Source organism: the organism of the source record quoted next, unplaced genomic scaffold (assembly GCF_019419815.1).
Source record: "Pyrus x bretschneideri cultivar Hongxiangsu unplaced genomic scaffold, Pyrus_bretschneideri_v1 Contig9, whole genome shotgun sequence".
In the NCBI taxonomy this organism is placed as follows: domain Eukaryota; kingdom Viridiplantae; phylum Streptophyta; class Magnoliopsida; order Rosales; family Rosaceae; genus Pyrus; species Pyrus x bretschneideri.
In genome coordinates, this window is record NW_025999831.1 from 389,764 (window position 1) to 405,844 (window position 16,081).

Genomic DNA, 16,081 nt, shown 5'->3' on the forward strand with positions numbered 1-16,081 from the left:
ATGTTCATTTATCATATATCGTGAAGTCATAAATCATTTAAAATTGAATATAAATAGTACATAACGAAAACTAATTGCACGATATACGATGAACGGACATGATTGATTGATCCCCCGAATCCCAATAAAGAGGATCCAGAGATGATCATTTTCCATTTTTTTAAATCATATGACGCGGTTGTTAATGATTGAATTATCATTTAAATATTTATTAACATACTTATTTTTTATTAGTGACACTGATACATCATATGATTTGCAAATGTAATCTTAAAAATTGGTCCACCTACCATTAACAAAAATTAATCCGAAATTTTTTTATATAACATGATAAAAACATGACAAAATTTCGCATGGGAAAAGACATGAGAAATTAATTGGAGGAGTAATATCATCCCTGGTTTATTGAGAAACGTTGTTTTGAGAACGGTCCCGGGTTACGTATCGTTTCTATGGGCGCCTGCAACTGTGGGTCAGCATCGTTTGGTGTACCAAAGACCGGATCCGTCAGCCCACCATCAACGATTTCACCTACCACCCTATCACCTCCAACTCTCTCACTGCTCTTCATACACTGTACTATATATGGTTGATATCTTTTGATAAAATCAAGAAGCAAGATCATTTTTTTGCCAAAAACCCACAAGTAATATGGATTTCTTAGAGTCACTGGATCCCCAGATCCTTGTGGGTGTAGCTGTGGCTGTTGTTGTTATTGCGGCTGTTGCTTATCTCTTCTCCTCCAAGAAGCCCAAAGGTTTGTTTTTTTATTTATTTTAATTGCCCCTTTTGTTTTCCTTTCAATTTTTTGTGATTAGTTGGTGGTTTCCATAGCTTTGATCATACTTATGGTTGATCATTCGAGTGTTTAGTGTTGGGTTATGAATATGTATTATTTTTCTGTGATTTTTGTCCTGGATGGATTTGGAGGAGTAGGAAAAGTTTGGTGCTTTGTGATGTACTCTTTTGTGATATTTGTTTGAGTTGTAATGATCATTGGGTAATCATATTTCGATTAAGATTGATGCTTGATTTTTGCCACTGTCACTAGTACTACAGTGCAGTATTTCTCGTCACCTGTAAGTAGAGGTTTTAAGTTCAGTTCGATACTTAATTATTATTATTAATGCATGCTCATTGTGTGGCTTAGCCAAAATTTCCGCTAAAGTAGAACATTGTTGTATCCAAAAAAGTTTGATGCTTGATTTTAAGGAAAAGGGTTATATGTTATCCAGTAGAATGGCTTAAAAAGTAAGAGGATCACTTTCTGGAAGACAATGGTGGACCAAAGCCTTAATCTTCAAATTCTTCTTTTTCCTTTCTTCATCCTTTTGTAAATATACGAATCAAACATCGAAAAGCAGGACTATTTTAAACGTTTTGTATATCTATTTGAAGAGTTTGAAAATGTGTTATCTTTAATATCTGTTTTGTGTAGTTTGAAGAAATCCTAGATTTGACCATTTTACTTCTAGTCCTTCTTGTTTTTGCTTTTTGCCCTTCTCGGTAGTCAAATGGCAGCTTCTACTCAAGTTTCCTTCAGTTTTGTGTGTTAACAATGTAAGGTATACAAAACTGGGTGGACTCATTGTGTGTGTGGCCTTTTTCTAAACATTGACCATTAAAATGTGTAAAATGCCTGACATCATTGTGTATGTTTACAGGCTACTTAGATCCGGAGAATTTCAAGGACTTCAAACTTGTCAAGCGCACGCAGCTGAGCCACAATGTGGCAAAGTTTAAATTTGAACTTCCAACACCTACAGCAGTTTTAGGCCTTCCAATTGGACAGCACATAAGTTGCAGGTACGATTGATTCATGATGGTTGATTCACTGAATGTTTGTTGGAAATTCTGATCGATAAAGAGGAAGTTTGGATGATTTTTGTCTTGATTGTATCGTTGTAGCTTCTTATGTGATATACTTTGTCGAATAGGGGCAAGGATGCACAAGGAGAAGAGATTATCAAACCATATACCCCAACTACATTGGATTCTGATGTTGGATATTTTGAATTGGTTATAAAGGTATTTATCTATTAACTTGTAGGGAGATTCACTTGTACCTTCACTTTGTTGAAAAATGGAAACAGAGAAAAATGTACATGTAGTTATTTTTAAAAGGTATCATGTATTGGATATTTCTTTGCATCAGATGTATCCTCAAGGAAGAATGTCACATCATTTCCGAGAGATGCGTGTTGGAGATCATCTTGCTGTTAAGGGACCGAAGGTACACGTTTTATTTGCTATTCAAATGTGTTTGGCAATTAAATCATATAAATCCTACATGCTAAAGTTGATCTCTGAAATTTTATGGTTACCAGGGGCGTTTCAAGTATCAACCTGGCCAAGTTAGAGCATTTGGGATGCTTGCTGGAGGGTCTGGAATCACGCCAATGTTCCAGGTATGTATGTTTTACCACATAAGAGTACAATTTGTTCTTTCGTTGCTCTAGTCTTGGAGAATATTCTCACCTTATCTGCGTCCACTGTAGGTTGCGAGGGCAATATTAGAAAACCCGAAAGACAAAACGAAGGTGCACTTGATCTATGCCAATGTGACATATGAGGACATTCTCGTAAAGGTATCCTGCTCTCCCCTTTGTATCATGTATCGTGTTTCGTATCATCTTTGCATTGTCTACTTCTTATGTTTATTTGATAATTTACACTACCACTGGTTTGGCCCATTCCTTCACCAAGGAACCAACACATTGGGTCAGTATAAAATGTTAGCAGGATGGGTCTACTAATGCAGTTTAATTTGATATTTCTTAGTTGGCTATACAATTCCCACTTAGATAACCTGCCTTTTTGAATGTGCAGTGAATTACATGCTCGGTCTGTATATAGTCTAGGAAGATGTTATTTGTTTTCGGCTTTGACATTGAACTGGGAAGTAGGAATTGTAGTACTTGAGAATTGCAGTCATGTAATTGGAATTCCTTCTGTTTGTTTGCAGGAAGAGCTGGATGGCCTTGCTAGGAACTACCCTGATCGCTTCAAGATTTACTACGTCTTGAATCAGGTTAGCTGCCTTTCTCATGCAGTATTTTCTAAAACTCTTTTTCTTCCCGTTGCTTTGTCCTGGTGTTTTTGAAAAAACTTTTGAGTTTTATCCTGTAGTTTGCTACCAGAGTTCGCTATCAAGCCAAAATAAATTAAAATGCCATGAATTCCGTTTCTATTTTTACCTCTCTGTGTTTTGAGAAGGATGGTCTTCAGCTTACCGTGAATGATATTCCAACTTCTAGTGGTTCAAGATTTATATTTAGAAATACATACTCTACTCAAATACTACTACAAAGTTCTCCTCATGGAGCGTGAAGTTGCCATCTTCTGCTTCAATGCTATTATTTCGTTACTGTGAATGATATTCCGTCTCTTTTTTGTTAGTGTTGACTCCTAATCCTTATGTTGTATGCCATGACTGACGACCTTTATGTTTTTTTTTCACTGCCTCTGAAAACGGTTACTTCACAGCCTCCGGAAGTATGGGATGGTGGTGTTGGCTTTGTCTCAAAGGAAATGATTCAAGAGCACTTGCCAGCCCCGGCGCATGATATTCAGGTAAGTGAATCTAAAACCTTGCAAACACGCGTTTCCATTATCGCGTTGTTAGATATGAAAAGTCACTAGCATATTGTTATAAGCGAAGTGCTGACGTTGTCCTTGAAATCTGCAGATTCTGAGGTGTGGTCCGCCCCCGATGAACAAGGCCATGGCTGGTCACCTTGAAGCACTTGGATATGCACCGGAGATGCAGTTCCAGTTCTGATCGTTCTGCACGGTCTTCTACAAACGCTGTAATCAGAGGTTTCGCGGGTCGAGCGAAGGACTTCCATTCATTGGAACAAGTGAATTTGGCACATTCTTTGCTTTAAAAGTCGGATGGAACTTTTTACATGGCAATTGTAATTGTTAAAGGGGACTCCTTTGGTTCAAGAAGGGATGTTGGATCTTGTTTCTGATGGTTTGGGATCGGAATTTTGGATTAATCCTAGGAATAAATTCACTTTACTACAAATATAAGCAACTCTGAGCACAAATCTCGATTGAACACACCAGTGATGACGACCTAACAACTCCAAATCTTCTCGTAAACAGTCTAATTTTTGCCGAAATTCATAAATGGTTAAAAATGTGTGTGGTAATTGTTATATTAATGTGAGTTGAACCAAACACCTCTTGTTAAAGAGATTCTCAAAAGTGTGACTTTTTTTGAAATCTCTGTCATCTCATATTTTTAGCACAATATTTTGCAAGGTTGATGTGGAAATTAATGTTAAATTGTGAGATGACAGAGAATACATAGGAAGTTTCCTTAGCATTTCTCTACTAGTAAATCATACTGCTATTAATACACTTTTCTCTCCTAAGTCCAATGTTCTAAAAAGCGGCTTAGGCGGCGGTGAGCCGAGGCGTTTTCTTGCAAATCGGTGGGAAAAATTAGATGGGCTCTAGGCGAAGCTAGGCGGTTTTTTTTTTTTTTTTTAAATGAAATTAAAAAAATCCTATCTAAGTCTAAGTGGTTTAAAATTGTGAACTTGTTATACATGTGTCATCCTACAATACTCCTCACTGTGGTTATATGACATATATGCTTAATGTGTTTTTAAATTTTGGACTTGTTGTATACTCTTTTTGCATTTTATCATTATTTTATTATCTTATCCATGGATTTCATACAAGTACAATTTTTTGTAAGTGACAATATGCACTTATTTACAAGATATACAAAAAATTAATCTAAATTCGTCTAGACGCCCGCCTAACCGCTAGGAGCTAGGCTTTAGCCCACCGTCCGACTAACGCCTAGTGTTTTTTAAAACCTTGCCTAAATCATAGCCAAGCAAACTAATTTTATCGTCATTGATTTAGTTTATCATCGTCATGTTATATGTGGCAAGGAAGGTGAGAGACAACATGTCACTTGACAAAGTCTCTCCATGCCTCGACAAAATCAAAATAAAAATCAATAAGGTGGAAGGGACCGTTGCTAACTAGGTCAAATAAAAAAAAAAAAAAAAGGCAAGACCAAGTCATATACCCGTTCCAACAGGCTGAAAATGATTTACATTGAACAAATTTCTGTTGCAATATTTCAGTCTCATATTACAGTGCCATAAGAAATGAATAATGCGACGATAAATTTATTCCACGTAAGGAGAATTGTTTTAATGTGCTGAGAACATTGGCTCGTACATTAGGTATCATAATAAAAATAGTTGGTCACTTGAATTTTTTTTCAACTAATTATATTATACCACTTAATATACCGAATGATGTTTTTAACGTACTGAAAAATCTCTTCTACATAAATTACTCTCCCAACTAAGAAAATATTTTTATTTGCATTAGTTGCATTTGTAGATCCCAATTGAGCATCAACGTGCAGATTGCATAGTTTGACTCAAAATGTCCACTATTTTCAAGGAGATCCATCAATTCGTGGCTGTTTTTTATGTTAAAAAAGTAGAACAACCAGTGCGTAGTTGTTGATTGTGAAGAGAGTTGTTAACAAATATGATTATTTTATTTTATTTTTCAAATAATATTTGGATCAAAGATTAAGTACACTCCACTATTTTTAATTAACAACCCGATCGAGTTAGTAAATCATCTAATATTCTAAAAAATAAAAATAAAAATAAAACAAGTAATCAAGGGGGATAGAGAGGTTACACTGTTGATTTGTCACGTTATCGTAACACATTGTATATTACTTTTTAATAAGCTGATTGAGCATTAGTATGAACATTCCGTTAGTGTACAATGTGACACATTTACATTGAATTTCTCTTTGTTTTGCTTAACTTTGAATTGGTAAGAATCTCACGCTAGTATTGTTTTGCTTATCTATATGATGTATTGAGAAGAAAAATTACACTAAAAATGAAGTCTTTTCGAAAATAAAATATCAAATATATCGATCGTTATCCAAAAGTCGAAATCAGAAGTTTCCTCCAAAATAACGTGTCTTGATAAATAGAGTATTTGTTTATTTGCCATAATTAGCATAATTATGGTTGAGTTAAACTTAAGCAGCAATAACAATACTTTTTATAAAACAAAATACAAAAATTAAAACAAAGAAATTAGAAATTATGGAAAGTCCATTGAAATTGCGAGAACAGATGAGCCCGCTTCAACAGATAGGACCCTATTCCAACGCTTCCTTCTTCCCACTCCTTTGCTTCTGAGATAAAAACTCGAATTCTCAGCTGGCAAATTCGTCACCTACTCAACAAAAATACCAACCGTGGCGATTGGTTTTCATCCACGGTACGAAATCCACGCCATTTTCTTCCTTACCAAATCAACACACCCACATTGGATTTCTCTCTGTTTTCTCTTCTTCTGCTTCAGCTAGATTCTGGGTTGCTTTCCTCTGGCGGGTTTGATCACATTTGATTGGATTTCACCTGGGTTTTCTGTTTTTTCTCATCTGATTTCATTTGGGTTTTCTTTTTCTCAGCTGATTTTCTCTCTTTATTGTTCTTGTTCTTCAATCGTAGCCAGTGTAGCGAATTGGAGAGAGAAAACAATGGTGTGAGAGCGTAATGAGATCTGTTTTCATGGGTTAGTTTCACTATCTTCAATCTATATTTTGCATTGGATTACCAATCTTAGCGTTTCTTCTCTCTTCTGGGTGTTGAAAGTTTCTGCATTTTTGTGATGGTGCTGGGAAATGATTGATGGAAATCTGTTCCGATCAGTGTTTAGATTCTTTCGGCTTAATGCATCGGTTTTTTGTTATTCCGTGATGTGTTTCATCGATCATTTAGTCTAATTCTCGTTGGTTTTCATGGTTTTCGATTTTTCGGGTATTGAGTATCATGATTCTTTGAATCCTTTGGGATGGGAATTACAATGGCCGAAAGGAATGTTTCGTCCCTCGCTGTCATTACTCGAAAATCTTTGTTCTTTTTGTTTATAGTTACATCAACACTCTTCATATTATCTTGGTTCTTTGTGTTGCGTTCGACGGGCAGTCCTCGCTTCATTGACCATAAATTGTTAGCCCAATTCCAAGTTTAATGCCGTGATGGACAGTAGGAGTTCTGGAAGTGAGAGTCAAAAAGATGTTGAACCCTCAACTGGGAATCGAGCAATCCTTGTGGATAATGAGGAAGAAGAAAAAGCCATCATCTTCATCCCAAGAAAAAGAAGCGTCCCAAGCTAACAATGGTGTCAGATGTAACACGAATGAGAAAGTAGTTCTCAAGGTGTTCATGTATGATTTACCCCCCGAATTTCATTTCGGACTCTTGAATTGGAAACCCCAAGGGCGTGGCGTTTGGCCAGATTTTCATACTAAAATACCTGCTTATCCCGGCGGGTTGAATTTGCAACACAGTATAGAATATTGGCTGACACTGGACCTCCTTGCTTCGGAACTTCCCAACCCACCAAATGCTCGTGCTGCAATGAGAGTGCGCAATGCTAGCGAAGCTGACATTATTTTTATACCGTTCTTTTCTTCCTTGAGCTATAACCGATTCTCCAAGAGAAACCCGCACCAGAAGAAAAGCAATAATAAGGTGCTGCAAGATAAATTGGTGAAGTATGTGACTGCTCAAAAGGAATGGAAGAGATCAGGGGGAAGAGACCACTTAATTGTGGCTCACCATCCAAATAGCCTTTTAGACGCGAGGATGAGTCTATGGCCTGCAACATTCATACTTTCGGACTTTGGGAGGTATCCTCCAAGCGTAGCAAATGTGGAGAAAGATGTCATTGCTCCCTACAAGCATGTAATCAAATCCTATGTGAATGACTCGTCTACTTTTGATAGTCGGCCAACTTTGCTGTACTTCCAAGGCGCCGATATATCGAAAGGATGTACGTATTCTCTCCCCTTTATTTACTTTTGTTGGTTGTTTCTTCAGAATTGTCTGCTCATACTCATAGTCATAGGAAAGCTAATGTTTTTGCTTCCTTACTTTCCTTTTACATAGATCGTTTCGATGTAAAATCAATAATATCTGATTCTAAATCTGCATATGTTGCAGTGGTCAAGACAACAATCTTAGTTGCATAGGTTCAAGTATAAATTTATTGTTTTTACTGTTGACGAGGGCTCCAGATATGGTGTACATATCGGAGGTGATTCAGGATTTCAGAGTTACGTGTTAACTTGTTCGTATAGTTTGCTACGGAAAAGGAGATGCATTATGCCGAAAGAATGCAACATAATATGTTTGCTCATCCTTTTAAGCTTCCTTTTTTGGTTCATTCACTGTTTATGTTGTCAATTTTGCCTTGTTTCTTTCTCTGTCTTTCGTTTTCTGCTTTGGTCTAGGTTGCTTGTTCATTCCTAACTCATGGCTCTTGACTTTCCGGTTCCACATGTTCAGGGTGGCTTTGTTCGGCAAGAGTTATTCTATCTTCTACAAGATGAAAAAGATGTTCATTTCACATTTGGGAGTGTTCAAAAAGATGGAATCAACAAGGCCTCCCAGGGTATGCACACCTCCAAATTCTGCCTCAACATAGCCGGTGACACCCCATCATCAAATCGCCTCTTTGACGCTATTGCTAGCCACTGTGTCCCCGTCATCATCAGTGATGATATTGAACTTCCGTACGAGGACGTGCTTGACTACTCTGAGTTCTGCATATTTGTTCGAACAAGGGACGCTCTTAAGCAGAACTTTCTCGTAAACCTCACCAGGAACATTGGGAGGGACGAGTGGACGCGAATGTGGAAGAAGTTGCAGGAGGTTCAGAAATTCTATGAGTTTCAGTTTCCGTCAAGGGAGGGCGATGCTGTCCAGATGATATGGCAAGCAGTTGCTCGCAGAGTTCCGGCTATCAGAATGAAGTTATACAAGTCTAGACGATTCTCTCGAACAGTTTCTCGGAAGGAGACGGGGTTAAGCAGGATACCATCACCAAGTAACTTTTGGTAAGACGGGGGAATTAACACTGTCTCTGCAGATTTTCTGACTATTAACAACCACACAGGACTAAACTACAAGAAACAACATTGTGCAAACATCTTCATTTGCTCCAACATTAGAAAATTAAATTGGATAAGTTAGCTCTACGCCTTCAAAACCGATTCGTTCTTCGCTCCTACTCAGGATAGAATTCAGATGGTAGTCATATTTCATTTCTAAAGAAAAGGTTGTCATCTGTAAACTCATAATATTTTTATCTGGTCACTTGCATCCGACATTCTTACACGCATTTTGTCCTTGTCGTTGTGTTGTTTCGTAGCAACGAACTGGCAAAATGATCGTTTGGATGATCGTACCGGTGAATAGGCTTGCATTTCTTGTCAATATGTACGATTTTTCTGGGTTTCTATTCCCCTCATGGGGACTGCTCTGTTTGGCCAACTAGATGTAGACTGTGGTCTGTTTTTTCCAATTTGCATGAAAACTTGAAAGGACGAATGTGTGCAGGAAATAAAAATTGGTGGTTAAATTTACATAAATTAGTTGTTTCAATCTGACATTACAATCAAGTTGGAGGGCCAATATGCGATTATTCAAGTTTGAAAGCACTTAAAAAAGAAGATAGTTTTCGACAAGGGGGGCAAGTTGAATTGGAATTTTTGATTTGAGCTTTCCAATCCAATATTTTTCGACTTTGTAGCACCTTAATCAAATTCGACGTTCAAAAATTGAAATCCGAAATTTCCAAACAAGTTTAGAACGAAATTGGAATGTATCTGAATTTATTGAAATATATTGTGTTTTCCAGTCTAAACTCCTTAGGATGACTAATTTATGTTGAAATCATAGAAAACAATCATGTCTATGCATTCTGGCGCAAATTTAATTCTTACCGATTCTTTCTCCTTAATAATTAATTATTTAACACACTAAAAACGCTATCCTTGTCATAAAGAAAATTTCATTAAAACCAAAACTCCACTAGTTTTCTATTATATAGCGGATTATTGCCACTACGTTAGTATATGGTAATCTCCTAGGTTTACAATCTTACCTTTCGAATTGGTGGGGCATATTCAAGATTTTAGGATTTAGCTCCTGTATTTAAGACAATCACTATATCGACGGTTAGATGGTGATTGTATTAAATACATGTATTATAGGAATTATTACTGATCGTCAGATAGAGATTGTATTAAATACATGCAATTTAGACCATCAAGTTGAAAATGAAAAAACCAAAAAACAAAAATTAATGGTGTATAGAAGGTAAAAGGGGGTGTAAAACAATACACCCATAAAAATCCGGAGTTCTTGTAGGTGATTTGTTAGGATTACATGTAGATGATGCTTTTAAAAACAACTATAAAATTTAGTTCGTGCAAATTATTTTATTGTCCATAATTTTATTTTGTGATAGAAACAAAAATGTTTTTTCACCCTCTTATAGTTGACAAAAAGAGTTTTATTAATATGTGGATTAAATTAACTTCTTCCTTACAAATCTGTTATGTGCAAATAAACTAACTTGAAATAGGTCCAATTTTATGGAAACAGATCCTCTCCGGATCCCTTCCACCAAATCCACCCAATCAATTAATACAGACCTTTGAAATTTGATCCAACGGCTACAAACAAGGGGCCCCTTTAAAAGTTATAACTACTTTAGCCGTTGGACTAAATTTCAAGGGTCCGAATTAGGATGATTTGGTGGAAGAGATCCGGAAAGGATCCCTTTCCCAATTTTATGGCCTAATGATTAGTCCAATTTTTAGTTATTTTTTTTATTTAGGACCATGAATAGGACTCTATGTGTCAGCCCTTTTTGTTGTTAGGTTGATACTTTGCATTGTGATTACTATTTTACTCCACTATAGCTATTCAATGGAAAAAGAAAAAAAAGAAAAGAAAAAAAGAAAATGATACGATCGGTACTTTGCTAAGTATACTTCTTAAGAATAATCGCTAAAAAGCTAGCAATAAAATTCTTTAAAAGTCGCTAGCTTCGTACCGATCCCTCCCTTTGCAATTTTTTTTTCAATTTTATTTTTAATTTTTATTTTGTTAATGTTTCTTTTATTTCTCTTACCATAACAACAAACTATCATATTCGTGTTTTTCAAAATATATTTTTTTCTGTGAAAAATATATTATAATTCATTTTTAAACACTTGTAATCAATGATTAAAACCTAAATATAAAGATATTTTTCTATTTTCTCACTTTAAGAATTAATAAAAAATAGTTTCATGATCTAATAATCGGTAGGATCACATCCAAAGGTTTTGCAATATTTTCCTTAACTCCAGCACAAAATATTTCTTAAAGCTAAAAATTTCAAATTTTTTTTTTTCACAAAAAACTGTGTGCTACAAAATTTAGAGTCATTCTATTCGCACCACATATTTTCTAAAATTAATTTAAGACATTTCCAAAATTTCGGACACCTATAAATCTCTTGGGGGGCCTCGCTATCAGTTATATTATTTTTTTTTTTTTTTCAACTTAGGTACCCTATTAGTCAGCATAAACCCAAATTTCAGCAGATTTTTTATAATCTAAACTACCTATCATATAAGTATTTTTACACTCTAAACTGCATGTCATATAAGTACTTGTACAAGCTAAACTATCTATCATATAAGTATTTTTACACTCTAAACTGCATGTCATATAAATACTTGTACAAGCTAAACTACCTATCATATTATAATATTAGTCGGCATAAACTTAGATTTCAACTGATTTTTTATAATCTAAACTACCTATTATAAGTACTTTTACAATTTGAACTACCTGCCATATAAGTATTTGTACAAGCTAAAATATCTATCATATTGTAACTACCTATCATGGTGGAATAAGTAATTTTACATGATTCTAACAGTAAGATGTGGTCCTCCATATTGGTAATGTTAAAAGCCCCCGAAGCTAACACAATCAATGTCAAAAGCCTCTTGTGCAATTACTTACATAAGATAATCAATGTATAATGCTCGCGAATCATGTAACAAATACCAGCAAAAATGAAGCTTACTGTTGTAAACGACTTAACGAAAACATGTAAAATTATTTGTAGTTCTCATAGCTTCATGCGAATTCAAATTCAAATTTGGATACTAATCTACAGGAATCGTGAGGAAAATTCAAAACAGGAGTCGGATAAAGTTTTTTATGAAACGACAAGATTTGATGAGTAGCTTTTATTATTATTATTATTATTATTATTATTATTATTTAATACAACGATATATTTTACAATAAAAAAGATGAGAGTTTTTTATAAAATGATGAAATTTGATGTGTAACTTAAAGTTCCATGTTAATTTTGGAAGAGTCATGATAAACATTCAACGACAGTCGCTGCAATTTTGTTTTCAAATTATGGACACTTTAATTGCTCTACTTATTAAACCCTACCTATGACTGTGCAATACATTAGACCTATATCAAAACATGCGGATTAGGATCCTCTCCTGAGCAAAGGATGAAGATTCTCCTGATCAAGCCCATCGGACCATTGAAATTTTATCCAACGGCGACAGACAAGGGTCCCTCTAAAAGTTATAATAATTGTAGCAAATGTTGAGAAAGACGTCATTGTCCCCTACAAGCATGTAATCAAATCCTATGTGAATGACTCGTCTACTTTTGACAGTCGGCCAACTTTGCTGTACTTCCAAGGCGCAATATATCGAATGGATGTACGTATTCTCCCCTTTATTTACTTTTGTTGGTTGTTTCTTCAGAATTGTCTGCTCATACTCATAGTCACAGAAAGCTAATGTTTTTTCCTCCTTATTTCCTTTTATGTGCCTCACAATTGTGTTAATGCTGACTACCAATCTGAACAGATCAAGGTTAAATCTAGTTACTCTCCAAAGAAATTTCCTTTTACATAGATTCAATAATATCTAGTTCTAGATCTGCATATGTTGCAGTGGTAAAGACAGCAATCTTAGTTTGCATAGATTCAAGTATTAAGTTCTTATTTTTACTGTTCATGCGGGCTCCAGATATGGCATACATAGCGGAGGCGATTCAGGATTTGAGAGTTACATGTTAACTTGTTCGTATAGTTTGCTACGGTAAAGGAGATGCCTTATGCAGAAAGAATGCAGCATAAAATGTTTGCTCATTCTTTTAAGCTTCCTTTTTGGGTTCATTCACTGTTTATGTTGTCAACTTTTGCCTTGTTTCTTTCTGTCTTTCATTTTCTGTTTTGGTCTAGGTTGTTTGTTCATTCCTAACTCACGGCTGTTGACTTTCCGGTTCCACATGTTCAGGGTGGCTTTGTTCGGCAAGAGTTATTCTATCTTCTACAAGGCCTTCCAGGGTACGCGCACCTCCAAATTCTGCCTCAACATAGCCGGTGACACCCCATCATCAAATCGCCACTTTGACGCTATTGCTAGCCACTGTGTCCCCGTCATCATCAGTGATGATATTGAACTTCCGTACGAGGACGTGCTTGACTACTCTGAGTTCTGCATATTTGTTTGAACAAGGGATGCTCTTAAGCAGAACTTTCTCGTAAACCTCACCAGGAACATTGGGAGGGACGAGTGGACGCGAATGTGGAAGAAGTTGCAGGAGGTTCAGAAATTCTATGAGTTTCAGTTTCCGTCAAGGGAGGGCGATGCTGTCCAGATGATATGGCAAGCAGTTGCTCGCAGAGTTCCGGCTATCAGAATGAAGTTACACAAGTCTAGACGATTCTCTCGAACAGTTTCTCGGAAGGAGACGGGGTTAAGCAGGATACCATCACCAAGTAACTTTTGGTAAGACGGGGGAATTAACACTGTCTGTCTCTGCAGATTTTCTGACCTATTAACAACCACACAGGACTAAACTACAAGACACAACATTGTGCAAACATCTTCATTTGCTCGAACATTAGAAAATTAAATTGGATAAGTTAGCTCTACGCCATCGAAACCGATTCGTTCTTCACTCCTACTCAGGATAGAATTCAGTTGGTAGTCATATTTCATTTCTAAAGAAAAGGTTGTCATCTGTAAACTCATAATATTTTTATCTGGTCACTTGCATCCGACATTCTTACACGCATTTCGTCCTTGTCGTTGTGTTGTTTCGTAGCAACGAACTGGCAAAATGATCGTTTGGATGATCGTACTGGTGAATAGGCTTGCATTTCTTGTCAATATGTATGATTTTTCTGGGTTTCTATTCCCTTCATAGGGACTGTTCTGTTTGGCCAACTAGATATAGACCGTGGTCTGTTTTTTCCAATTTGCATGAAAACTTGAAAGGACGAATGTGTGCAGGAAATAAAAATTGGTGGTCAAATTTACATAAATTAGTGGTTTCAATCTCACATTACAATCAAGTTGGAGGGCCAATATGCGATAATTCAAGTTTGAAAGCACTTAAAAAAGAAGACAGTTTTCGACAAGGGGGGCAAGTTGGATTGAAAATTTTGATTTGAGCTTTCCAATCCAATATTTTTCAACTTTGTAGCACCTCAAATCAAATTCGACATCCAAAAATTGAAATCCGAAAATTCCAAACAAGTTTAGAACGAAATTGGAATGTATCTGAATATATTGAAATACATTGTGTTTTCCCGTCGAAACTCCTTAGGATGACTAATTTATGTTGAAATAATGGAAAACAATCATGTCTATGTATTCTTGTGCGGATTTGATTCTTATTGATTCTCCTTCTCCGTAATAACTAACTATTTAACCCACTAAAAACGATATCCTTGTGATAAAGAAAATTTCATTAAAAGAGTAACTCCACTAGTTCTCTCTTACAAAGCGGATTATTGCAACTACGGTACTATATGGTAATCTCCTTAGGTTTACAATCTTGACCCTTCAAATTGGTGGGGCATATTCAAGATTTTAGGATTTGGCTTCTGTATTTAAGAAATCACTATATCAACGGCAGATGGTGATTGTATTAAATACATGTATTACAGGAATTATTATCTGATCATTAGATAGAGATTGTATTAAATATATGCAATTTTAGGCCGTCAGGTCGAATGAATTGAAAAAATATAAATAAAAAAAAATTAATGCTGTATAGAAGGTAAAAAAGGGTGTATGGATAGCAACAATCAAGTTTTCCGAATCAAATTGCAGACTTAGATGCTAGAAAATACAAAATGTGACTATCGAAGGCAGGCCTAAATCTTGGACCGTGGAAAAAACGAAATGATAACTCAACAACCATTGATAGCGTGTTTACGTGCCCGTAATCGGAATCAAAACAAGGAGTTGAATTCCAATTACGGAGTATTGAATCATTTACTAATGTTGAAGAAATCAAAAGTATGGGGGGCTCACACAAAAGAGGGAATCCAACTCCCCAAATTGGAGGAATTGAAATCCCTATATGGATGTGGTATTTGAGTTCCGAGAGATTGAGGTAATGGGAATGCATTTTTCCTGCCTATTATGCCTTCTGATTATTTTTATAATTTCAAGTCTACCACTCAACTCACCGCTCCCCACCCTCCTTGCGCACTCTGCTTCATGCGGCACACCTCACCTTCCGGTTCCACCTCCTGGTGCGACCTTCACTACCCAACCCGCCAGCTCAAGAACCCCATCCACGTATCCTGAAACCGGATTCAAAAATCAATCACCCAAATCCTGAAAAGAAACAATTCAAACTAGACCGAAACCCACAAATGCGGGGAAGCAATCACTCAAAAACCCAAAAAAATTATGAAATACTTTGCAGGGAGAAGAGGTGGTGGCTATGGGGTAGGGTGAGTGGGGAAGATGGAGGTGAGGACAGGGATAAAGGATATGAAAAATTGCAAGGAGAGAGGAGTATTCTATTCAACTGGGTTTGAATAAGGGCATTATTGATACCACGGGTCTCCTCGAGGAAGAAAAGAGAATTGTGGCTCTAGTGAAGAGCACTGGTACTTCCAAGGGAAGCACCGAAGCAGGGAAGGATGAGATTTGCAGAGATTTTCTAATAAATTTGTATACAAATTTAATTTTTTTTGAAGAAGGGCATTATAGTAATCATACTGATTTTCATTCCGATTCAAGTGAATAAGTAAACAACTTATATGAATTTAGTGCTATTTTTATTCTGATTCTAGAATATTTAAGTAAACAGCTTCAATATGAATTCGATTCTGATTCCTCCTCATTTTAATTCCTCATCAATTCAATTTCTCTTAT

General features: G+C 36.1%; 1 protein-coding gene and 2 pseudogenes across 1 annotated transcript; all 3 read left to right on the forward strand.

The window, feature by feature from the left end:
- The first annotated feature begins 434 nt into the window (after window positions 1-434).
- On the forward strand, window positions 435-4,030 carry LOC103944343 (NADH--cytochrome b5 reductase 1). The gene is made up of 9 exons (XM_009354781.2): window positions 435-757; window positions 1,665-1,806; window positions 1,938-2,028; window positions 2,156-2,233; window positions 2,328-2,408; window positions 2,499-2,588; window positions 2,966-3,031; window positions 3,487-3,573; window positions 3,689-4,030. Exons 1-9 carry the CDS (start codon window positions 652-654, stop codon window positions 3,779-3,781), a joined length of 834 nt encoding a protein of 277 aa, XP_009353056.2. The 5' UTR covers window positions 435-651; the 3' UTR covers window positions 3,782-4,030.
- A 2,110-nt stretch (window positions 4,031-6,140) lies between these two features.
- On the forward strand, window positions 6,141-9,442 carry LOC103944340 (annotated as a pseudogene).
- Window positions 9,443-12,927: 3,485 nt separating this feature from the next.
- On the forward strand, window positions 12,928-13,709 carry LOC125473583 (annotated as a pseudogene).
- The last annotated feature ends 2,372 nt before the right edge of the window (window positions 13,710-16,081 follow it).

Bases quoted from the DNA above. Each gene is read 5' to 3' on its own strand.
- LOC103944343 (XM_009354781.2), top strand. From the start codon at position 652: ATGGATTTCTTAGAGTCACTGGATCCCCAGATCCTTGTGGGTGTAGCT. The intron at 758-1,664 runs GTTTGTTTTTTT...GTATGTTTACAG, and splicing joins CTCCTCCAAGAAGCCCAAAG to GCTACTTAGATCCGGAGAAT. The intron at 3,574-3,688 runs GTAAGTGAATCT...TGAAATCTGCAG, and splicing joins CCCCGGCGCATGATATTCAG to ATTCTGAGGTGTGGTCCGCC.